The 26,059-nt window shown below is 38.1% G+C and overlaps 1 protein-coding gene across 2 annotated transcripts; it reads right to left on the reverse strand.

Moving 5' to 3' along the window:
- Nucleotides 1-217: 217 nt before the first annotated feature.
- On the reverse strand, nt 218-24,903 carry LOC134424278 (desmocollin-2-like). Of its 2 annotated transcripts, XM_063167937.1 has the most exons (17): nt 24,844-24,903; nt 22,311-22,395; nt 19,577-19,779; nt 18,982-19,101; nt 17,644-17,799; nt 16,566-16,710; nt 16,129-16,295; nt 13,745-13,879; nt 12,705-12,890; nt 11,203-11,462; nt 10,853-10,995; nt 9,459-9,674; nt 7,764-7,997; nt 5,435-5,556; nt 4,095-4,331; nt 3,422-3,467; nt 3,199-3,336 (listed from the first exon to the last, which is right to left on the reverse strand). In XM_063167937.1, exons 1-16 carry the CDS (start codon nt 24,880-24,882, stop codon nt 3,429-3,431), a joined length of 2,487 nt encoding a protein of 828 aa, XP_063024007.1. In that variant the 5' UTR covers nt 24,883-24,903; the 3' UTR covers nt 3,199-3,336; nt 3,422-3,428. The 2 variants fall into 2 exon arrangements, with proteins under 2 accessions (XP_063023999.1, XP_063024007.1); XM_063167929.1 differs by lacking the exon at nt 3,422-3,467 and having other exon boundaries at nt 218-3,336.
- Between the last annotated feature and the right edge of the window lie 1,156 nt (nt 24,904-26,059).

The raw sequence follows: 26,059 nt of genomic DNA on the forward strand, positions 1-26,059 counted from the left end.
AAGATGACAGAGTAATGCTTTTGTACTCTTAATATCCTGAATTTGCCAAGTAAAAACTTCAGTGAGATCCCCCCTCAGCTCATGCTGCAAGGACAACCACTACTTGCATTACAGCAGTATAGTCGCACAAAAGCACTGCATTAAAATTTAAAAATTCAATCCCCTTCAGAAATAGGCATACTTATCTTCATTAACTGATCCATGTACAAAAAATGAATAGTTTTTATAGAACATCCTTTTATTTTGCAAAAAATTTATTACTCACTGTTGTACAAAATAAACCTAAAAATATGATAATTTTGACACAGCTAGGTAGATTGCAGATAACCTAGTTGCAGGGAAGAAATCTTCACAATTTTTAAGGCAATTCAAGACAGTAACAACAAGTGAATTATACATTTTGAAATATTCCTTTTGTAAGATTTACACAAATGTTACCTGGTACTTGGTATCTGTAAACTTTAATGCTTTATACAAAGTTTTCATTCACATAATTAGAAGATATAATGAAAATAATATTTTTGCAGTTCTTTTTTTAAAGTATCTCACTTCTAGTCTTGGTTTTACAAAACCAGCTGGTTCAACTCAGAATTTTAGTTTTTAAAAGATGCGAAGGAGTAGAAGTGATTCCAGATTTCTAGTTTGTTTAAAATGGAGAAAAAATAATTATCTATGTTTTCTGAAAGGTAAAAAAAATAACCAAAAAACCAAAACCAAATAAAACATTTTTAAGGTAAATTAGACTAGTAAAATATTATTTTGATTTAAGTAATGTATTATTTTAACTCTAGGATGGTAAGTTGACAACCATCTGTTTAAAACAGCCAATTCAATTTAAGCTCATACAAATTTGGTCTATTCTTTTAGAAAAGTACTACTACTGTATTTCATGAGGAAAGAAACCATACTTGCAGGGTTTTCTCTACACCACCCTCCAAGTAATTTTCAAAAGTGTGCAATCATTATTTATCCTAGGTCCTTCTGAACCACAGGACTTTTTATATAATTTAAAATACAAACAAACAAAAACACCACCAAACATTAAGAGAGGGAAAGGGAGACATTACTATTACCTTTAAAAGTGTATAGCCAATAACTAAACATAAAATGCAAGACAAAGCAGCAAGAAAATTACTAGGGAACAGATCTTCACCTGACATAAAGTCAGCATAGCTCCACTGGCATCAGCAGAGAAATTTTGACTCCTATCAGTCACAGATCTGACCGTCCATGTACAGTAAATTTTGTTTATGTTAGTGATAAAGATGAGCAGTGTTCAGAAGAGAAGTGTTAGCACACATTTTTTAAAAGAAGCGAGTTTGTAACACCTTGCTTCTCACCTAGTATTTTGCTGCTGATGACTGTCATTCTTGCCACTGGCAGTGGATTTACTTCAGGATGAATTCATTACCACTTTCAAATGATACAGGAAATATATTTAACATTGGTCCATGAAGTTCTTAACCACAGCTAGTTCTTACCTGAAATACTCTGCAGCCCATTTACAGTGTAAAACATAAAGTTTTAAAAGTACTGTTTTATAATGTTGCTAAGTTTCTATACTGTTACGGGTTTTCATTGACCTTAATTCTTATGGAATGAACTGCAACCACTGGAAGTCAGCAGTGACTGAAATTTAGAGCAGCATGACTGTTGGTTGTTAGCAATTATTCCTATTACAGATCATTAGCTATAGTAAATTTTTTAAAATATCTCTAAGGCGTATGTTTACAGAGCAAATCCTAAAAGCAGACTTATAGCTACAGAAATAAGTAATTGCACAAGTTTCTCATAGGCACTGAGATGTTCTTTTAAGGCACAAGAGAATTCCCAGAAAGCAGAAGACATACTACTTAACTAGGAGTGCAAATATTAAACAAACACCTAAATCCTGGGAAGCAGAGGTGTAATACCACCTGCTGCTTATGGCAGCATTCAAGTCACTCTACTGTCGTCTGCCAAAGGTATTTCAGACTTTTGTGTGTTTGTGTATATATATATATAGTGTATATGTATGCTTAATCTGGTACAGTAACAAATGGGATTCAGATGGTTTCTGCCAGAGATGTGTGTAAACGCTGACCTCTACAACTACCCCAAACTACACTCAAAACAAACCAGTTTCTCCCACTGTATTTCTGCATCTCAATAAAAATGTATCTCAAAAGCACATTATTAACACTGCTCTCAATCCATTTGAGCCTATCTTCTGTCAAGCTCTACTTCCAAAAAGAAACAGTTTAATGAAGTCCACAGCAGGGCAAGTAGAAAAGGTAGTGGTAGCTACACTGGACAAAACTCTTGGCAATGGTCAGAATTTCTGCAATGATACTATGTCAAAACTCACAAGAAACTGAGGTACAAACTTGTGTGAAGTAAACATGAGATCTATATTGCATTCATTTGAAGTATGATAGTTTCCTCTATTGCATGATTATTTTTTTTGATCTCTTATTTCCTTAAAAGAAAAATACATCCTCGCATACAATGCTGATATCCTATGTGGTGATGCCATAAATCCCTTAGGATAGCAAGTTTGATGGGTGGTAACCCATTAGGAGAAAAATATACTTTTGAATATTATTTTACATATATACAATATATATATATATTTAATTTTCAATCAAAATGTAAAGTTTTCTAATATATTCATGAGTATTTTTATGTCCAAAATGAAAAAATATTTCGTATCTCAGCTCATATAAGTTTACAAGGTATTTGATATGCACCAACAACATGATTTGCTTCATTTCTACAAAATTAAAAGAAAACAAAGAAACAGTGAGTTATAAAGCTTTCCTTCTCCAAAGCCAAATACAATAAAATTTTGAAGCTGGAAAATTAATTAAAGGAACACAAAGTTTTGCATTGTGAGCAATCACAAAGAATGCAAAATGTAATCTAAGTAGAAACTAGCATTACTATATTAACCTAACGAAAAGATATTTTGAATCCCTTTGTTCTGACAGAATGTGTCCAGTGTAAGAAAATGTAAATTTAAAGCAAGAGTCATTTACACTCTTACCAGTCTATCTTAATTTTGATAAACCTCTAGCCCTCTCAATTCCAAATTACCTAATATCACAAAGGATGACAGCCACTTATTTACAGGTTTTTTCAGCACTCTGAAAGGCACATTTATCTTTTTATGCATGTTTCTGCTAATGTCCTAAACTTGGGTTCCAACTGATCTAAGAAGTCAAGTGCCTCTTCTTCATGCTGATCACTGCAGCAGCCTACAGAGCCAGCCAAAGATCCTTTTCCTTCATAGTTATATGAAAGGAGATAATCTTCAGAATGCTTCTGTTCTTCATCCTGTCTGCATAGGTGCACCTTCTGGATAGGAACAGAACAGATCTTATCATTTTCTTAAATTGTTATCATGAACATATTGCAAAAAAAAAATTTCTTTTTGATTTACCTTTCATTCAATTATTTTTAATCACAGTGTGTCCTCTAATGGATTCCTACATACAAAAAATGCACATGATTGGTCTATATCATTATGACTACAAAATATAAGTATTTAATAAAGAAATAATTTCTACTAATTACATATGTAACAATAAAAGAGGAAGAACCTGTTTAAATAACCTGTCAAGCAACTAAAATTCACTGAAAATTAAAAGACTGATTTATACATAACTAGTTAGACAAGTAGTGAGAGTTTTTTGATCTCCAAGAAATGGACTACATTTTTAATGCTGTACATTCATTCCTGCTCCATTGCTAATTAAAGTATGAGGTTTAAATTAGCATGAAGTAAGCAGTTAGACTAAAAGCAAACAGACATCCTCAGAAAAACTCACAAAAGCTTCAGTAATTATTCAAAATGAAAAACAGCACACTGCCTATAGCTTAAGCCAAGAGAAGAAAGTAATTTACACTTACGCCTGAAATATGTCAAGGATTACTCCTTGAAAGAGCAATATTCCAAAGGGGATGCAGAGGAGCACAGAGAGGAAAAATGAAATGAAATTAAACCAAAACCAGAAAGCCACCTTTCTAGCACATTTACATGTCTTCCTTCAAAAGCCTGTATATATTGACCATAACCACTACACTTCAAAGAAAATAAGTTTCAGAATACTTACTTCGCCTAAACGAGGATGTGTGAAATTATGCCACTCTGAGTAGGAGTATCTACAAGTATCCATCATAGTCTGTCCTCCTCCTTCTTTAACTGATCCCAGAGTCTGATGTCCACCTCCCTTGACTGATTCCAAGGTATGCCCTCTTCCTTTTACCATTTCAAATGTTTGCTGCTCCCCTGTTTTTACTCCATACCCTCCTTGATCGCATGTACTTTGTAGAGGAATTATATTGTGATCCTAAACAAAAAAAAAACAAAACAAAACAAAACAAAACAAAAAAAAAAAAAAAAAAAAAAGAAAAAAGCAGTAGTGAGGACATCTTTTTTCTCCTCATTTCCTTTTCCTTCTTAATTCAAAAAGAAGAAACAGCAATCAGAAACTTTCACAACTGAAATTTGAGAAGTCTCTTTCTTGGCACTGTGATATTTTGAACCAAGTGCTATCCTTAATGTCTAAAGATCAGTAAATCCTGGAAAGGATGCTATGATGAGAGAAGAGAGGATATCTGCATTTAAATATGATATGACGATATGATATCAAAGAATGGAAGTTTTATCCCAGTGAAATATGTACAATCCGTATTTTGAGATTATAATGGCATTACATTATTCTTCATAGGCAACAAGAAATTTGACTCTTGCCCCCACGAGTTTTTGGTTTCTTGCTTTTCAACATGAAATATTATTTTTCAACTCATGTCCTTTTCTTGGGGAAGACAATGTCAGGGGGTGGAGGATGACAGAAAAGAGGTAGTCTAAAGAACTAAGTTATTCATGAATGCAGTCCTGGACTGAACTATGCTCATGGTAGACTGAAAGAAGCTTAGATGCAAAAAGCAAGAAAATTTTCATGAACACCTGTTCATGAAATCAACTACACCTGAGGTCATTTTTCAGGGGAAGGGCAGAAATTGCACCTGCAATTTCCACAGCTATCTGCTAAATATAAAAATCCTTCTCCAAGGAAAAAGAATGTTTTTCCATTAACACATTTTCAACAGAGGCAAAATAATAAATTTCAATCTAATGTCAATGTTAAAAATGACTGCGAGGTTATTAAAATGTTCACCTGAAGGTGCCAATCAAATCATTAAAATCTAGAAGAATTACAAGTAGCCAGCCTAACGACTACAAAGTATGTTTAAATGTATGTGGTACTACCACCTCTGCCTAAAGTAAAAATTTTCAAATTCTTATTAAATAGCAAAGTACATCTAATGATCCCTTCATTGTTTGCCTATTTCCTTTATCAAAACACTTACTTGCAGGTGGTCCTGTTCTGAAATTGCAATGCTATGGATACCACAATTGCAGGTTTCTATGTTGAAACAGACAACTTACCATCACTTCTTCTCCTGGAGCTTCTGTGTTTGAAATGATTAAATTGTGATTGGCACAATCATCAGTCACCTGCCTGTTCATTACCCCAGTGCCACAGCAGCCACAAATTGTGATCAGGATTACTATGGAAAAGGAAATAATACTATGAATTTTATCTCACAGTGGTATCTACTTATGTTGGATAACAAATTTTAAGGGCCTAAGCATCAAGAATGGTTTAAAAAGAAATTCATTTCCAAAAATGCCCATACTTAAAGCTTTATATATTCACTTTTTTTTTCCAAACAGTATAGGAAGTAATCATTGCATTGTTGAATTATTTCATTCTTCTAAAACACATCTGGTTATATAAAAGAAATGCAAGCATCCTTTATGAAAGCATTGTGACTTACTCAATTTCACAGTAATGAAAAATTTAGTCCAAACCCAGGTGAAAAATCGTGTCTTATGCCTAAAATTAGGTTGTACAGGAGATTATTTTTCATGTCTGAATATGCAAATGTCAAATTATATCATAAGGCACTAATGGGCAAGCTAAATGTCCTAATACCAGAAATTTCTGCTTCATAGGAAAGGTCAGCAGAATCCTGGAGGACTTCCAGGATTATGCTATAGAACAATCTTATTTAATCCCTTGTATTCATTATATTCCTCTTAATAATACTACTTTTTGTTGTCAGAAACTCGCCCAAAAATGACTTTGAATAACAGAATCATGATTAATAAATACCTTTCCTAAACAAATGACTAAACCTTTCATTCAGAGAACCATTCTGTTTTCTGCACTTTTCAAATTGCTAGCTTAAAAATAAAGAAGCCCATGAGGGAGAGTTCTGCCTAACTGCCCACTGAGAAATTTGATCTCTGAACATATAAACTTCTGTGAAAATTGGCTAAGAGCCACTTTCAAGCTAATTTAGCTTCTCTAGCATCAGCTGTCAGAGAGATCTGCATCAATGATTCCAGCAGGTTGCCTCCTGATGCTGACACATGGGAAGAAGACATCCATGACAGCACTGAGCAGAGGATGCACAGGGTAAAACCTATCCACAGTAAAATAAAGGATCTATTTGTAAGGGATGCAGTCAAGAGGCAGTGAAAAAGAGGTAGGTGACATTTCACACAGTTCCTCTACTGCAGGTTCCCACATCTGAAAATTCATCTTCAGGATATATTCCAAATTTGGGTACCTGCCCCATTGAGATAAAACATTGATCTAGCTAGCCTTCAAAACATGTCCGTGTCCCAGTGTTCTAGCTACTGAAGTATGAACAGCTAGCTGAGATTCAACTGGAGCAAGACAGTTTTCCTATGACCAGAAAAAATGGATAAGAAAGAAGGAAAAAAACCCAAAAACCCAGATTCTGAAATACTAGATACTGCATGTCCTCTGTAGTTTTTAAAGATGTTACTAGTCAGAATAACATGACTGATTGTGGTAAAAAAAAAAAAAAATAAACTTCCTTTTGCTTTTCTGTATCACCATCATTGTCGCACTGCTTAACAGCAATATTACTCTTCTCAGAATCTGTTTTGGATAGCTCCAGCAGCACAACAAATATTCAAGGTTTTGGTCTGTTGTGAACTATTCACCCTGTCCTTTAATGTTTCTGCACCTCAGATGAGGCAACCCTGGATGTGTTTGTAAACTGGGGAAAGAGATGCTGGAGAACAAATCTGCAGAAAGGGACCTGGGGGTCCTGGTCCATGGCTCTGGAGGGAAGTGGTCAGAGCACCAAGCCTGGCAGAATTCAGGAAGTGTTTGGACAATGTTCTCAGGCACATGGTGTGATTATTGGTGCCATGTGCAAGGCCAGGATTTGGATGCACTGATCCTGATGGGTCCTTTTCAACTCAGTATATTCAATTGTTCCATGATTATATGGGGTCTTGTAAAATCCTTTGTGAAATCCAGTGTCTCAGATAACCCATGTTTTAATCCACAGCACAAGAGAAATCACAAAATACTCTGGGAAATTGATTCGGCACTCCTAGAAACAGAAATGTTTCTAGAACTCATAAACTTTTTTGAAGTCTTTTGGTTCAAGTGCTAAATGCAGGTGTTTTTGGCCTCACTTACCTAAACATACAGAATCTGTCACACAAAATATACTTAAACAAATAAACAGAAATCCACACACAGTAACTACAATACAAGCTGAGAGCAGGAAGCCTGTGATACTGATATGAACAGAGCAGGTACATTAAGTCAGTGATGATAGCTATACAACAGCCAAAATAAAAAATGAATCGAGTTTGAATGCAGTTCTCTCAGCTAATTTTATAATTAAGTGACTTGTACTTTGTGTTTAAAAAAAAATGTACTTACGCAGCAATAACAATGATCCTAAGATCATTGCAAGGATGGCCCAGAGACCAAGGGTAACATTTCCACCAGCAAGCTGACGAGTTCTGCCATCGCATTCAGTTGGAGTAACACAGTCACAGAGATTAACTCTCACTATGTTCTCTCCTATCTTTCCTCCATTATCAATCACACTTACAGGAATTTCATAAATTCCATATGGAATATCACCCTTTGGTGAAAGATACCAAGAATTATCTGTAAACAAAAAGACAAAACCAAATCTAGGGTCAACGATGCTTGGAACTCAGTTGTTACAAATGTGACCATAATTACCATTTTTCCTTCTGTTACAGCTATACTGCTACCAGATCCACAGTAATTAGTTTCAAGTTAGATTAAATGTGTTGATACAAAACTAGATCTTGAATGGGTTTATACTTTCAGCACCTTTTAAATATTAGAACTGACAAAGCATACCTTACACAGCCCTCTGAAAACATATGATTTGAAACTCTGAAGTTGATTTAGTTCATTATAGGAAATGACACTACTTCGGCTTACTAGTAAAGATCATCAACTAAATTAACAGGTATTAAAAAGGCTTTTGGTAATGTGATTGGAATAATTAATTATGAACTTATTTTATATCTCTCTTACTCTTTAGTTATATTGCTGTATTCAGGGTGAATGACTATTTCCAGTGGGGGAAAAAAATCCATTTAATCTGCTGCCCTGTTCAGAGGCAATGATTAATGACCATATTCTTTGAGGACCAAAAGAAGTAATTTGTAAAAAAATGTAAAAGACTGACACTGATGTACATAATGGTTGTTTTATGATGAGCTATATGAAACATGTATCATCCAAAATGTGATTTTCAATTTACCTGATATAAAACTTGAAACTATTAGATGTCTTTGCATTCAGACTTTTCTGTCTTTTGCCTTTCTTAGTGAGATGGAATGTTACAGAATCATATTCTTTGCAACTAATTCGTGTCACCATAGTAGCAAATGTATGTGCTGCTCTTGTTGCCCTCGTCCGGCAACCACCAGGAAACCATGATCAGCTTTAACTTTTTATATCAAGTTTCAGGAAACAGTGATTCCTTTGCTAATAAATTGTTTATCTACTGCTCAGGTCAGCTTTACAAAAAGTGTGCTGGGTAACAGTAGTAGTAACATAAAACTTCCAGAACTTTTTTTTTTTTTTGTCAGCCTATAATCAATTTTAGGTTAAGTTTCAGTTTCCCAGTCCTCCACCATAATAACAGACTAAGAAAAGTTCTATTTCTCTTTGGAATACTAGCCATTTCATTCTTCAATTCTTTATGAATTATGAATCTATAGTTCATTTTTCAGGTGTTAATGCAATGCATTACATCAGGTTTTGTTCCTTCTCCTGATCTTCTTGCATCATAATTTCAGACAGCAGCTGATTTCTGACCCAAGGATGCTTGGGACAGATTCTTCTTCTTTATGGTTTAAGAGACAGATCTTTCTCCTTGCCTTTGGGATGCCAACAGTGTCATCACTGGATGAGAACTAGAGGAACCACTAGAGATCATCACCGAGCCCCAAAGTACCTCCACTGACTACACCAATTCCAAGCAGAGATTCATCCAATCTATTCTTTCAGAACACCCAAGTGAGATACAGCAAAGCCTCCTCTGGCAGCCTGCAGCTGAGTGAGGAGGAGGAGGAAGTTTCCACATACCGTTGTGCGGAGTCAGCTTCCACATGGAAGCCAGCCTGCGGTCGTTTATGCGGTACTCGAAGGGTGCGCTGTACGGAGCCTCATCGCCGTCCTGCGCCGTGAGGGAAATCGGGGTTCTGTCTCTGCACATGATGTAGTCAGTTTGAGTGATTCGGGGGAAATTCTTGTTGCCAGGCACGATGCAAACCTGAATTGTTCCAGTGCCTGTTTTACCATCTATGAGATAAAAATAACTGGGTTTTAGCGCTTACTTCTAACATTGATGCACTAGTTTCTGGTCTGAACCTTCACAATTAAATATCATCAACTGTAATATTCATGTTTAGAAGCAAGCTAGAAAGTAACTGCTGATTTAGCCAGAGAGAGAGGGGGAGTTCTCACAGGTCCTTCTTGGCTGCTTCTCTTTGCTTGGCTGGTTGCAGATGCATCAGCAGCTCCACATCTCCATATTCTGCACGTGCAGACTGTATTTTGCTGAGTGTGTGTGCCTGTGTGGAAACATATACTACTCTAACAGGTAGGAGGGGTAAGAGGAGGAAGAGCTCATAAACTAGGGGTAAAGGATACTATGACAAGCAGAGAAAAAAAGCAGAAAGCGAAGATTTCCAGCCTTCTAACTTCCAGAAGGAGAAAATTAACTACACTTTCCCTACCTTCACCTCTCTTTTGTGGGACCAAAAACACTATGGGAACAGAGCACTTATTTCTGTCCTCTACCCTTTAATTTACCATGCATTCATCAGTGGCACATACCACGTCACCAAAGTCAACCCGCAAGAAATAAATGAAGTCTTCCTTCCTATTACAGTTTTTCCAATACACAAATAGTCAATGCTTTTCATATACATCCCAGTGAAATTACATCAAGTCTACTTTTTAATCCTTTTTCTAGAAATAGCTGATTGTAGATGCCTATCATGCTTACTACATAGACAATAGAATTTTAAACAAATTAAATTTGTATTATTTACATTTGACTTTAAAATGCAAACTTTGACAGAGTTAGAATTGTTTGCTGCAAGTTCAATGACTTCTTTTCAAAAAGTCCTCTCTACTTTCTCTGTTGTCTAGCTCACAACTGCCAGGAGCTATTACTTAAAAAAGAATTGTCAAGAAATAGAAGAAATATACTCCAGAGAAAAATATCTCAATTTAAAATTACTAAAGCCTTTTAAATGGAGCAGATAACTTCTCAAAACATTGCGATCATGCCTGATTTATAAAGGCTCTCCCTGTTAAATAATATTCTGTAAGCATTTGACAGAGTTATCACAAAGACAAGACAATGGACCAGGTGTGCCACTGGTCTGAACCACTACAGTTGTGCCCACACTACATTTGCACATAAACATCTGTTACACACCACAGAGACTCCAACAACATTTAGTACTCACTTCTGTCTATTGCAAGGACTGTGATATTGCATTGACCTCGTCTCATTTCTCCTATGTCTCGGTCCAAGACCCTAACAGTTCTGATTTCACCTGATTTGTCATCTATGTTGACCCAATTACACTGGCCAGGTGGTATCCGGTATCTGTGAAGAATAATTTGTCTTGTTAAAGATCCCAAACATAGCACATGTGTGCATATACACAAACATATTTAGATACATGTATTCATATACACTGATAGGTGTGCAGGTGCACACACATACATACAACCTCAACAACTATTTCCCCCTTCCTGTATCCCACCCATGCTGTATTAAAAAAAAAACCTAGTAAATAACATAGTTTCATACCTTATGCCCTCACTATTTCCAGTTTCTGGATCTTCTGCTACATATCTCCCAATAGCTGTCCCAATATCTTCGCACTCTTTAACGTCTAAGCGCAACAGACAGGGTTTAAACACCGGTCCCTCGTCCACATCCAGGACATGCACAGTAACAGAGCAAGTGCTCTGGGAAAGCTGTTGGGAATGGGGAGCCAGCAGGTAGGGTGCCTCATTGTTGACTCCAATCACCAGGATCCTTTGCTTGGCAGCTTCATAGTCCAGTCCCTGTAACAAAGGTGAGGTGGTATTTTTTCCCTTCAAACTAATACAAAACCTAACATTCTTTTCACCATGCAATTATTACAGCTGAAACTGTATCACATTTACAAAAGAAGTCAACTGTCCTCAAATAAGCCACTGAGACAGAGTAAAAGGACATGATTTTTTTTTTAATGTAAAGTTTTAAGTTAGTCAAAGAAAAAGGCCTAAAATATACCCAAGCAAGAAATATCACTGCAAAATTTTGGATAAATATTCTGAAAATTAGTTACTAAAAGAACAAAAAGCAATTAAATGTAGTGGGGGATTTTCTTCTTCTAATTTAGTTAGTCATTATTTTAGCTTACACATATTTCCTTTTCACCAAAGGTCAATCACACTTCTCTCTAAAGCTACAAATGCACCTGAGAGTTTATGGAGTTGACAGTAAGTAGTAACCATTTATTCTTCAGACATGTTCTCCAAAGTCATTTTATGCCTTTAATAGAGCTAATATTATCCTAAAGTCATAATATTCTCTAGTCTACTACAGCATTACAATAAATGTAAGAAATTTCAACTATGTTCATATACCAGGGACAGAGCTTTAGAAAAAGTTCTAATCATTACTAGGAACAAAAAACCCATAATAAATAATATTAATTTAAAAAATGACTAGCATCTCTACCTCTACAATTTACATGTTCAAGTTTTAATACTAATCTTTTCTGCTCCTTAAAAGTTATTGCTTATCGCAGTTATAAATGATAATGAAAAAGAGGCAAAGGGATCTGCTGAAGGACAGATGCAATGGGCCTTTTACCTCACATCTGTAAAACACTTATAACAAATAATTAAACTGACACAAATTCTTTTATGCATATGGACTTCCTCACATGCCAGAAAAGCAAACCTGAAGTCAGTGCACTGCAAAATAAAACCTGGAGGGCTTTATTCTGAACGAGGAAGTCTACTTAACTCCCAGAGAGAACAAGACTGAAGAAGGTGCTCAAACTTTCCCTGCTTTGCCACTCTCTCATTTCGGTTAAAAACCATGAATCATTTCTCAGTTACACCCCTAAGTCTAAACAACTGCAACTGTAGAACCAGGCCAAAGCAACAAGCTCTTCTGAACTGAAAAAACAAATTTTTTGGATTCTGAACACTGAAATTGAGGAGCAGTCTGGAAGGTGAACTTTATGTGTTATGTTTTAAAACCAAAACTTGAAAATCCATAAATTTTCCCCTAGCCATTCAATTTTTACTTACCTTAGTAACACACAGTATTCCTTCATTTGTGTTTTTGTCTGTTGTAATTTCAAACGCCTGATCATCATTTCCTCTTATAATTTCATATACTGCTCCTGAGCCAGGTGAACCCGGTTCATCAAGATCAACAACAGAGATTCTCAGTACTTCTACATTCACTCTGTTTTCTTCCACTCGTGTTTCATACTTGGAGTACCCAAAAAAAAAATTAATTTAAATCAGAGAATAGTGTTCCACAAGGCAAGACTGAAGAACATCATATTTAAATAAGACTACTTCAACCTAAGGAGTTAATTTACCAGGTTGATGTAATTATTTATTTTGTTTTCGTTCATTAGCGTATTTTCCCCTTTCCTCCCTTATACCCTGAGTCAAACAAGAAACCTTTCCTGACAGCACAACTGAAATCTCAGCTTCTTCATACACTCAAACTATCACTGACACAATTAATTCTGGAATTCTCCTTACAGGAAAGGTAAATTAGCAGTTTCCCTCAGTTACATCAGCCATAGATTGTAATTTGCATTCAACATGATCAAGCTGAGAATTAGAAACGGCATTGGGGTAAATGTTAAAAAATATATAAATAAACGAACAATAACTTGCAAAAATCCAAAATGGATTAAATACATCTCTGCTTTGATGGCAAAAGATAAAAGGATTTTTGTTTTTTTGTGTTATTCTCTACAAGTTGAAGAAGAGCAGATAAGAGTATTCTCAATTATATTACTGATGACATTGTACAGTAGTGACCAGAAAGGGTAAATTACATGTATTCCTTATGAATAATGAATTCTTTTTTCATATATTTCATATTACAAAATCTCCTGTGGCATTTGAGATGTATACACAGTTGTTGATACATACTTTTTGCCCTGAATCATACTTATGGCTGGAATAAGCAAAGACATTTATATTGACATTAACTGTCTCAGAGCATTAGACTTCATATTTGAGGGACTGTCCATCAGGAAATTAGAAAGGAGATGAAAATACATTTTTTAAAGCTTTATACAAACATTTTACTTATGCAGACTTACTTGTAACTGTTTAAAGGTTGGTGCATTGTCATTCGTATCCTCAATTTTGACGACAACTGTTCCTGTAGTGCACAAACCAAAAGGCTGACCTGCCATATCTCTCACTTCAACTAACAAAGTGTAACTGGGCACAAGCTAAAAAGAAGAATAAAAGCATAAAGATGTTTTTCATACTCGCTTTTTATAACTGCATAGTAACACATAGTTACACAGGAGTAGAACTAAATATTTCATTCCTGTTCCATAACTCTGCTCTAAATTCAGTGTTTTCCAACAAAATGAGACAATTGGCTTTGGGGTTTTTTGCCCTATTGCTCAAAATGAAAAGGAGCAAAATAATTTTCAGTGGCTAAGCAGTACTGAGTTCAGCCAGCATTTGATAGTAACGTGCATGCTATATCCTGTATCAAATAAAGCTTCTCACAATGTCAGTGTTATTTTCCAGAACCTGAAGTTTTGGAAGATACAGATGACATACTGTCATCTGCTATTTGCCTCCCCTTTGGAGCAACAGAGTATTCCCTCAGGTTGTCAATAGGTGAAGTATTTCAATGCATGTCTCTTATTTCACTGGGGATGAAGAAAACTGTGCTGCAATCAGCCTCTGTCTGGGCAACACAGGTTAAGGCAATGCCTGTCATTTGGCAGGGTCTGGCACTGAAGGAGTCACCATCCTTATCAGTTCCAAGGGGATCCCCAATAGGAAGCAGCCCACCTAAATCCCTAACTTGAACCAGAACAGCAGAAAGCTTTCTTTTTTAATTTGAGCAACCAAGGAAAGGGGGACCAAGTGGAAAAAAGGTGTGGGCAGAGGGGAGAGAACACGCAACAGTACAGATGGATTAGGCACAAAAAGAGAAAGTTTGTAAATCAAGACAATAACTCTAGTTCTGAATGCCTGGAAGTAGCACTGGTTTCTCTGGTGCAGAAATGAAATCTCCTGTTCTACTTCATAAGTTTATCTTAAAAGATAGGCAGTGGACTAGCTTTTCAATCCCTCCTTCCTTCAAGTAGTCACCCTGACAGCTTCCTCAGCAGTCACAGTGATGCTCACAATCACTGCAATTTTCTCCTGCTAATAAAGCTAAGCGCTCTAACTGCAAGCGCAAAGTTTTGCAACATGATGTTTTACATGGATTTTCAGCCATGAAACAACACAAGTATGCCATAATATAGCTCCTTTTATCTTCAGAAAAGTTGTGCCTGCTGCAATGTCTCCTAAAATGACTGTCCTATGCTAGAATTATTATTTTGAATTACATGCACATGTCATTTTTTTCCTAGTGCAAACTATCTCACATGACATTCTATCAAAAAAAAAAAAAAAAGAAATCCTGTATCCTATTTGTTTGAAAGCTAGCTGATAAAAATAAATGGGTGGAACATTATTTTAAGAAATGGTATGTTACTGTTTAGGTTTCAACTATTGGAGATATTTCTGGTTAGTATAGGATGACTGACTACTTCCAGAGAAACCAGTTCATCTTCTCTGTGAAGAAGCAAGAAGCACCACAAATTGAGCTTAAACAGGAGGAAACAGCGGGTCATGGGATTCCTGAACACAGAAAGTGTTCACTAAAAAAGTGAAAAATCCATAGGTTGAACAGCTGAGCAGTAACAACTTCTCTGCCAAGGTTAGCTATAATATGGTAATCTATGCAGAAACTCTCTGGACTAATTACAGGGTTCTGAAAAGCTTCAGAAGAAGCCTTAGACACATTAACAAAAAAATGAAAAAGAAGCTGTCTGTTGATCCACATGCCAACATTTCATAGAGTCATCGAAAAGATTGGATTGGAAGGGATTCTAAAAATCATCTAGTTCCAAACTGCCCACACCACAGGATTTCACCCCCATGAACTTCCACCCCCTAAATCAGTTTGCTCAGGGCATGGTACAACCTGGCCCTGAACATTTCCAGGATTGGGGCATCCACAACCTCTCTGGGCAACCTGCTCCAGTGTCTCACTACCTCTGAGTAAAAAATTTCTTCTCAACATCTAACCTAAATATCTCCTCTTTTGGTTTAAAACCACTTCCCATTGCCCTATCACTATCTGCCTATGTTAAAAAAAAAAGTCACTTTCCTTTTTTTATAAGTCCCATTTAACAACTAAAAGGCTGTAATGAGTCTTCTCTTCTCTAGGCTGAACAACTCCAACTCTCTCAGCCTCTCTTCATAGAAGAGGTGCTCCACCTTTTGGATTTGAACTTCTTCACATCCCTCCTCTGGACCTGCACTAATAGAACCATGTCCTTTCTGCACTGAGGAGCCCAGCGCTGGGTGCAGCCCTGCAGGTGGGGTCTCACAAGGGCAGAGCAGAGCAGTGTTAAGCTATCTGTGTGCACTAAATGACAGCTGAGAATGCTTCAGGAAAGATCACCTCTCTGTCCAGCTGTGGCAGCAACACAGAGATGACACCGGTGTCCCCATGTAAAGAGAACGCGGGGGTAATCGGTGGGGTTTGTGACACAATGCGGTATTTCAGCGTGGTGTGCAGAGTATAAGGCTCATCTCTGTCCTCTGCTATCACTTTCCCAACAACAACACCTGTGAACACAATACAGCAATTTTTAGTTCCAGAGAAATCTGCAAATAGTAAAAAAAAATATTTGAAAAGGTATTTCTGTTTTAAACATGTGAAGAGAGCTACTTGAACATTTACTGCTGCTCTTTGCAAATTCAGTCTTTGCTGTAATATAATACTCCCCAGGGAACCTCACTGAAATGTCTTAAAAGGCAGGATCACAACTAGTCATACTGGTGTGTAACAAAGCTGAGTAGTGGTAAGTATGTTCAGAGACTTAAAACAATTCTTACCAGGTCTGGAATTTTCAGGGACACAAAATTCAAAAAGGTCTTGTGTAAAATATGGAGCATTATCATTGTCGTCCTCTATCCTGATTGTATGCACAAGTGGTACTTCTGGTGAATAACCATCTGGAGTAGTTGCAAAGCAGATGATCTGGAAGAAAAATTCAGTGCTTAAGCAACATGCAGAACTTTTAGTTCAATGGAGGAGTCCATAAAACAGAATTAAATACAGCATGCAAATGACATCCTTCTCAAGACCAGGCTCTTCAGGCACATGGACCGGGATGTTATGCTATCTTAGGAGTGAAAGCAGAACACAACCTCTGAATGCTTTCCAATCTTTCCCCCTTCCATTCCTCACACACTCTAAGTACTTTAATCACTTTCTCCCTGATCCCTCCTCCAACTCTATCATTTTTTTCAAGTTTCCTGAACACTTTTTTTTCAGGTGTTCACAAAGCACCTCAGCTCTCAAAATGTAGATGCATATATTGTTATTTAGAACAAAACAAGAACGAGAGCAAAACTATTTGCCCCATTATAACATAACCTAATAAAATGCAGCAATAGGTACTGACAATTACGTTTTAGAAACTGTTTCTACTGGTTGACTTCTTACACTTCTCAGCCAGTAGAGAGAGCAGTGTACCTTGTTAACAGATCTGAACAACTTGAGAGACTCAGAAAACCATAGTCATCTAGACTTTACCATTACTTCTGTTTTCTGCAGATCTTTTCAACCTTCTCTAAAAATTTCTTTCTAGAAGTGATGCAAATCCAATAGCTCACTATATTTATGCTGCAATTAGAGATTAAGCAGTGAAAAGCAAAACTACTCTCAAGATCTAGATGGCCAGCTATTTATTTATTTATTTGCTGCTGATTTTATCTCTTCAACACCAAAGATATAAAGATATTACTCAGAATAGACAGGTGATTTCAGATCTTGTTTGCTACCATTTCCCCTGCAACCCAACTGAGAGATTTAAAATTTTATATATATATATATATATATATATATATATATATATATATATATATATATATATATATTTAATTATATTTACACAACATAGGCCTGTACCTGAAAACTTGGATACTGTTCACGGTCTACCGCACGAGTAGCAAAGATATTTCCAGTTTCTCTTTCTATGTAAAACAAACCCTTTGGATCTTGATCAATTCCTGGTCCACTTGCAGAATAATAAATAGTGTAGTTCTGAGCTGTGTCTGACTGGACCTATAAGAAGATATTTTTAAGCCCAAGGAAAAACATCAACAGATGTCAATACATTTCCACCTTTTCATGATCATATTTAGCACAAACAAAACTCCTAAAACGAAAAAAACAAACTTGATTTACTGTTCACAGAACAGTAGGAGAACAGCCTGACATGTGACTGCCTTCCTTTATAATGTGTGTCCATGAGAAGGGGAGTTAATTCAACTCATAAATATTTAGAATAATCAAATTAGAGAGATGACTTTATAAGGGAAAAAAAATTTGAAATCCAATCTGTAGAATATCTCACACACAAGGCATATTCAGATAGAGATGGCTTATTTCTGGACCTGTTCAAGAGACTTTAGTTTTAGTGCATTCACTGAGAATGTGGTTTGCACCTAAAGAAAAAGTGAAGGAAGGCAAGAAGGAATAAAGACCACATAGAGTACAGTTCAGAGATATGCCAATTCAGATAGCATCTGCATCTCATTACAAGCACCAAGGAGGCAACATTAGACTTATCTATTTATAAACACTCTTCTCCCAAAATACTTTCCTTATTTACTGAATGCCAGAAGTTAGGAGGGTAAGATTAGTAGAAGAAGGATTGCTCTGCACAGACTCTGTTATTACACTTGTCTCTACACATCTGCTACCAGCTAGTCTGTAATCTAGTGAAGGCTAGATGGATCTATGATAACTTTAATTCTTGCATTTCGCTTTCACGCCTACTTGTTTTCTCCCACTAACTACTTTTCTGAATAACACAGGCCATACTCAGTCTTCAAGGCTGAAGGTGCACACCTTGAGCTCCAGAAAGGATGTAGACAAGCAGGCAAAATTTACCCCAGTCTGTGTTTACAAAATCCTTTTCTAAGCAATGTTTAGTGGATGGTTATTTGCTCCTGCTTTTCTTTTAATTACACACACTGATTTCCAGGCCAAAGAGCTCTCTTTGATAGTATGTCTCCTTTCTTTTTTCAACTTTTGCACAATGCCATTTCACTCCGACAACTAAGATCACAAGTTATTTCAGGTACAAGATCACGAGATATACAATGAACAGGACAGAACAAGACAGAGGAACAATAGCAGGAATGTCACTGGTAGATAATACAAGACGGCTCATCTTATTTATCATAAAAGTCACATAAAAACTAGCATGGGTCATAAAATTAAGGTTTATATAAAATGTACCTGCTGTATTTGCAGTGGGAAAGGTCCCAGTGAGTTCTCTATCATGACAGATGGAATAGGGCCCCACCTTCTTTTGGTTCTCTTCAGAACTGTATCCCTAGCATGCCTGGTATTCGGTGTCTGGGCCAAGAAGACAGAAAGACAGATGAGAATACATCCATATATTCTTAACTGCATATATTTTTGCTTAACTGCCATCCTGCATTTCCATCTTTTACTCCCCATTCCAGTCTTCCTACTGACAATTTGTTTTTCCAAGGTCTTCATTTCTGATTATATCTGTGATAATATTCCAAGCTTTTTCGTTTCTTGTGATACTTTGCATGAATAAGATCTGCTTTAATTCCTCAAACATGGCTTTTAAGATTCTTGATATTCCTGATTATGCTACTTGCTAGCATCTCCCATCTGAGAAAGGAAATCTGCTGACTAAAGCAACACAGTAATCAAAAATTGCTAAATAAAAATACACACTACACCAGTATTTTGCCTGATTATTTGAATTCTAAAACTTAACTACAGATACTTAGTATAAAGCTGTATTCTGTGAAAAAGTATTTCAAATAAGTAAGATATCTTGAAATTAGAACCTAACCTTTTTTTCTTCTTCCACCAAGTCAACATGTATTTTCTTTTCAACTTGTTCTTGAATGTCCTTAAGTATTATGGTGAAAGTCTTTTTCTCAGCAGACAAAGAAAGAGCAGATGTTGTATACACAGAACCATCCTCTAGAACCTTGAAGTTCCCATCACTGGAACTGATAAAGTCTGCAGACTGAAGGCATTCTTTCAAATCAACTGTAAAAAATATTCAAACAATAACTCAAACAGCAAAAAACAATATCCCTCATAAAACAAACCCTAAACCCCAAGTAAAAATTATATTTACTGACAGACAGAATCTTCAACAGCTTGTCACTCAGTATTTAAGCAACACCAATATTGATTTTAAAACCCACTTATGCACTCAAATTTGATGTTTTCATTAATTTCCACTCTTGTATTCATTAGTGCTTCCTAAACAACATGGGTGCTATAAGGATATCCTTCAACAAAACACTATTACACTGGTAAAATTATTGAAGCATCAGAGATGCAATTATGTGCATTTAAATACAAAAATCCTTGCAGACATGCCCATTATTGGAGCAGTAGCTATTGCATTTGCCTCGTGCTCCATGCCCTACAATATCGGTGAAGACGATTAATTAATGCAAATGCCCAATGGAGATGTTACATCTTGGAAGTTTTGCCCTCAGGAGGAAAGCACTGACTGGTACTATGTGATTTAATACTCTTGGGAGGACAAAGGCCTTTAAATTATGAGGCAGACAGATGGAAGAGATAAAGAGTAACCCTAGAACAAACAATTAGCAATTTTTTAATATGCATGTAATAGAATCCCATACAGGCAATTTCAGCATACTTCCCAGGTATTTTTCATTGTATTTGCTGTCACTTGTGGCTAAAATAGATTTTTTGACTTCAATAAACTCAGTTCACCAGCAAGTAGTTTAGTACCACACCTGGAGAAAAAGCAAAATCAGCCCTAAAAGAGGATGATTTGGCACGCTGAAAAGGATGAAGGTCAGAGACTCAAACTCCATACAAATGATCATTGCAGAGCACAAGAGGTGTGTCATGGTCTCAAAACCAAAACTTTTCAATACTCTTTCAATGGTATCATAGTGGGTGGGACACTGCTGTATGAAAGCTGATTGCACAATTCATGAAGACTCAGAATTACATCCTGTATATGTAAATGACATTTTCAATAAACTAATTTTCATTCCGTTTTCAAAACTGCAAAAACAGATGGGAACCATAATTTAAAATGCTATGTGATTTCTTCTTCCTCTTAAGTCTGTCCTTTAAATGCACAAATGAAGATTTCCTAGACTTTCTATGGTACTGCAGCAGTGACTCCTATCCTTTTTTTCATCTGTACAGTGCAAACAGAGTATTGAAAAGAATATCACTGCCTCACTTAAATGTGCCTTATACTGCTGCCTATTACAGCACTGCATTTCCAAAAATACCAGACTGGAGATATTGTTTCTGATGGTTATATGAGTCAGCTCTATGGTCCATTAGTTACAGTTTTGTGGGGCATTTTTCTTTAAAAACTCTAGTATAAGATATAAAGCACCCTAATGATAAGCAGGAAAATCATGACTAATTTCACTGTCAAGGTATGGTCCTTTTATCAATTCAAAATGTTTCTCCATAAATGCTTAAGTAATGTCTTTTGAGCTATAATGGTTTTGTTTAAAGTTTTGGGGGGAAAAAAAATTTGAGTTCCTTATTATGCAAGTTCTTCCAAAGCACTGCAATAACATGAAGTTCTATTTTTATATAAATGAAGTTTATTTACATAGAGAAATGTTAAAGTCTATGAAAACTCACACAGCTGTAGCAGCTTTCTTTGTTTTAAAATTTAAATGTAAGATCAAGGAATTTTCACTATAAAGCTAGATTTTCTGAGCAATTGTGATAAACTACCAATTCACCTTTATTAGTTCTTTCTACAGAAATATGGGTTAGGACTGCAGACTTGGAGCACACTTCTGTGTTGTCACAGGACTCACAAAGGGCACCCCTGAATCTCAAATTCAGTCTGAGGCAGCACAGAATCCTTCAGCACTTCCTATGCCACACCTTTCAAAGCTGCCTTTGAAAGACTGGTCTGAAAAAAAAATAGGAGTGGGATGTTTTCTGGTCTCCTCTATTCCTCCCAGTCACCTGCAAGGTGCCCTGAAGCGAGGCAGACTGTCCAGTCAGACAGGAGCACTCTCCCAAGAGAATGTGCATGCAGGACACCTCTGCACCACGTCCCCTCGTGTGCTCTGAATGCCCCAGCACTGCTGAGCAGTCACATCCGTGTTTCACACAGTAGCAGCCTCTTGCTGCCTGGTTAAGCAGGTTTTGTCTTCTTTTTTTAAATCATTTCCTTCGTCCAAATGACTTATTCTCTTCTTCATATGACCATGGGTTATGGGTGCAGTTTGGAATATCAAGCATTTATTTAAATAGTAAGCCTTAGACTCCAAATTTTGAAAATATTAAATTCTGGAATTTTAGTTTTAAATTAAATCCTGTAATCTGACAATAGCTCTTTATGCAAAAGGTGAAGGGATGCATGGAGCTGGTGTTCGAATCCGTAACAAACACAGGGCGTATCCTCCACAAAAAGCTGATCCAGCTGTTTAGCTGGCTCTCCAGTCATCCATTCATTCCATTAAAAATAAAGTCTCCTCCACTGTTAACAGCATCTCCAGCAAAGGTGCAATGCTGTGTTGTTAAGGTGGGAATTTCATAGTTTCTCTCACCTCTGCCAACTAACTTGTCAGCTTCTAGCTCAGAAGGAACGTGAAAAATTACTTTCTTGCAAGCTTCACAGCACAAACTCAGCACCTAGAAAACAAATGAAGAAATCAGGAAAAAAACCCCGCATAATTACATGGTATTTTGAACTAGACACTGATGCTGACTTTGGTTGGTTTGTTTGTTTGTTATGACAAGCAAGTGAAACAGCACTGAGAGAACTCCTCCCTAAAAATTCAGGTACTGGGCAGCACAGTATACAAAGTTTCAAACTGGAAACAAGATCTGACTACGGCTCCTGTTTTTGTCCAAGGGTCGTGTTTAGGGTTTTTTTTTTCTAAAATCACTGGCATTAACAGTAAGATTTCCCTTTGACTAGAGGATTTTGCCTACAGTCCTACTTCAGTAGAGATTCGATAAAATACAACTTCGCTGCGCACTCCCTCTATCAGCATTCCTGGCCAGTTTAGATCCCAGGTCTCTAAGTATTAGGGTTTAATGCACCAACACTCAGTTTATGAGAATTGTGGCGATGCTGAACATTAAAGGGACAAGTGTCTCATTAAATCACATGACGACACTTGCACTTATGTATCACTTTGCATCTTAAAAGTGCATTCTCAACAAACTAATTAAACATAGCTTCAGCAATTAGATATGACATAAATAAAACGTCGTGCATCACAGCATTCCACTCCCATATAACCAGTTACAAAATAGGGTCCTCCTAAAATTCAGATGAGTAGTAGATAACCAGACCTTTTTCTAAAAAGAATTACATAGAGGTACAAAGATTTTCCTCAGCACAAGAGAGTGAATCCTGATCTCAGATTACATGTATGTGGTTTTGCCTAGTTTCTATCTCTGTGTTTAAAATTGTAATCCAAAAATCACAGAGACAAACAAAGCCATAGAAAAATGTAAACAAATCTATCCACCCTTTTATGTGCATTTACTCTTTCAGGATGAAAGTCTAGCAAAAAAGGAAAAGCATTTTTATTTTGCACATACCTTTAGGATTAAAGGCATAACCAAGTAAATAGCTAATGGAAATCCTGAAAATTACTTCTGATGCTTATTAAGAAAATATTTAAATAAAAATACTTTAAACTCTGAAAGACATTAGGACCCTTTAGAAAAAAAATGTTGTGTCTGCATCATAAAAGCTCTTCATATAGTTCCTTATATATATAATCATGCAGCTATAAAAATTGCTTATATACAAATAATTTAAACATCCCTGCTTATGTATTAGTAGGCTTTCCTTATTAACAGACAATAAAAAACTCTCTCCTGAAAGTCATTGCACTAATTTTTTTAAGTTATTGGAATCACAACGTATTTTTACACTGTTCTGAAATATTTTAAGAGTCAATGTGACATCTAATTTTAAAATAGTAATGCCAAGCCCAGTCTGATGTCAGCACAAAAAACTATTAAGGAGTTAAACAAAAGTAAGTGGTAGTTATTCATGGACATCAAGACATCAGGTAAAAAAAAAAGTTGCAATGTCCTTTCACTTTACACAAAGAAGACACCTCAGGATTTTTTTCCTTTGAGTGCTTTGGCTTTTTCTGCTTGACAGAAGAATTCTTTCCTTTTTTTTAATTAGATATATTAACAAAGGTGCTTGCATTTCTTTCAGTTTTACTTTAATATCTTGGCAAAGGCAGGCACACAGTGTCTGAAATAGTAACATTATCATTAAAATGTGCATATATAATTAATACTAAAATAATAAATTCAGTGCTTCAACACCACCAAGTATTTTTCTTTCACAGGCTCAACCGACCATCTGCCCTCTTTTTGTGAATGCAATGCTAATACGGAGGAAAGGGGCTAGGAAACAATAGAAAAATCACTTTTACTCGTCTACTATAAATTGAAAAAAATAAAAACGTGAGAGAGAACTACCCTGCTCTGCCTGCCAAAGGCCTTTCTGGAGCTGATAATTATGTACAAATACAAGAAACTGAATGCAAAGAAAATCGCTGAAAAGTGTTTCATGCACAACCAACTCTTTTAGGGCAGCTCAACACGCTCCACACTGCGTAACAATCCTTCCCACGGAAAAAGGAGAACCAGATGGGGAGAGGCAGAGTGCGAGATTTAAATAAAATCAACTGCGGTATTTTTTTTTCCTATGAATATCCAGCAGCAGCATCAGCGACCCGAGCGTGTGCCCGTCGCGTAACCTCGCGGGAGGCTCCAAAAGCCACCGGACCGCCTGTCCCAAGGCGAGCCGCGCATCCCGCTGGATTCCTGCCCGCGCCCAAGCCCCCGAGAGCGCCCCGCGGCCGCGCAGCCTCCGCGCTGCTCCGCGCCCCTCGCAAGGGCCCCGCCGAGCAGGAACCCGACTGGGAGCCAAGAGCCAGGCAGAGATCCCCGCTCGGATGCCTCCCCTGAGCGCTGCGCGCCCGCGGAGCAGCAGGAACAGCGCGGGGGAAAGGCGCGGCCAGGTGCGCTCCCCTGGGCGCCGGCGCCCACCCACTCATCCCACTCGTGCCAGCGATCCCGCTCGCTCCCTCCCTCACTCACCAGGAGGCCGAGGACCAGGCGGGGGGCTGCGGGGGCCATGGTGCGCGGGGCCGGGCGGGAAGGGGGGAGCCGCCGCCGTCGGTGCTGCCACGGCGGGCGAGGGAGCGAGCGCGAAGTGGCGGCGGAGGTGGCGGCGCGGCTCGGCGGGAGCGCGGCTCTGCTGTCCCCTCCCGTCTGCCACGGGAGCCGGCCGGTGGGAGGGTGGGACCGCGCGCGGCAGCGGCGACTTTAATTACTGCCCTTTTTTTTTTTTCCGCCTTTTGGGTAATGCCCGTCCCGGGCCCGGCGCTGGAACACCCCGCCCGCTCGCCGCCCACCTCCGCGGCCGGGCGCAGCCCGCGCCCTCCCTGCGCTGCCCCGCCCCGCCGCGGCGCCGGCTGCGCGCAGAGCCGAGCGGAGCCGCGCCCGGGACAGCGCTGCCCCCGCCCCGGCGTGCCGCTCCCGGGCGCGGCTCCCTCGCCTGCCTCCCCTCCCTTCTCCCTGCCCTTCCCTTGCCTTCCCTTTCCCTGCGGGCCGCGCTCCGTGGGGCGCAGGTTCCGCACGGGCGGCTCCCGTCCCGTCCCGTCCCGTCGGGGCGGTGCCGGCCGGCGGCCGCCATGGCGGGACACGGTGCCCTGCGCTCAGAGACAAAGTTTGGGATTTTCGGCCGGGTTTCTTCTTTTCGGGAGGATTGTGCTGATCTGTGTGAGGCCGCACGTGCTCGCCTGTGGCCTCTGGGTTTCGAAGTGGCTTCAGGTGAATAAAAGTCGAAATGACAGTGACAAACCCGGAGACGCGGGCTGCACACGCAGGAGGTGGGCTTCCCATGGGAACGGCCTGAGCTCAGAAGACCTTTCAGCCTGAAGCAAGGAATGATGTTTCTATTGCCGGCTACACTTTATCCACGTTTTGCTTTAGAAACAATTACTACTGTAGCCAGTCAATTATTGTAGCCAGTCCCAAAGCGCGCCAAAAAGGAGACCAAGTAGATTGCACTATTTGTTTACATTCGTGTACATTGAAATTCACAGTTCAGGAGCAAAAATTCTGAAAAATAAACCTGTTTTTTACAATTTTTTGCTAATAAGGAGAGATCAGTTGAATCTGGCAGCATGAGACATTCACTGCTGGAGGTCACCAGTAGTGACTGTAGGTGGCAAGAAGGTAGGGAAGGGTAAAACCATCGGGCAGTGGCAGTGGGATGTGCATGTTTGTATGGGCATGAGAATGCTGGAAT

This window comes from Melospiza melodia, chromosome 1 (genome assembly GCF_035770615.1).
Source record: "Melospiza melodia melodia isolate bMelMel2 chromosome 1, bMelMel2.pri, whole genome shotgun sequence".
In the NCBI taxonomy this organism is placed as follows: domain Eukaryota; kingdom Metazoa; phylum Chordata; class Aves; order Passeriformes; family Passerellidae; genus Melospiza; species Melospiza melodia.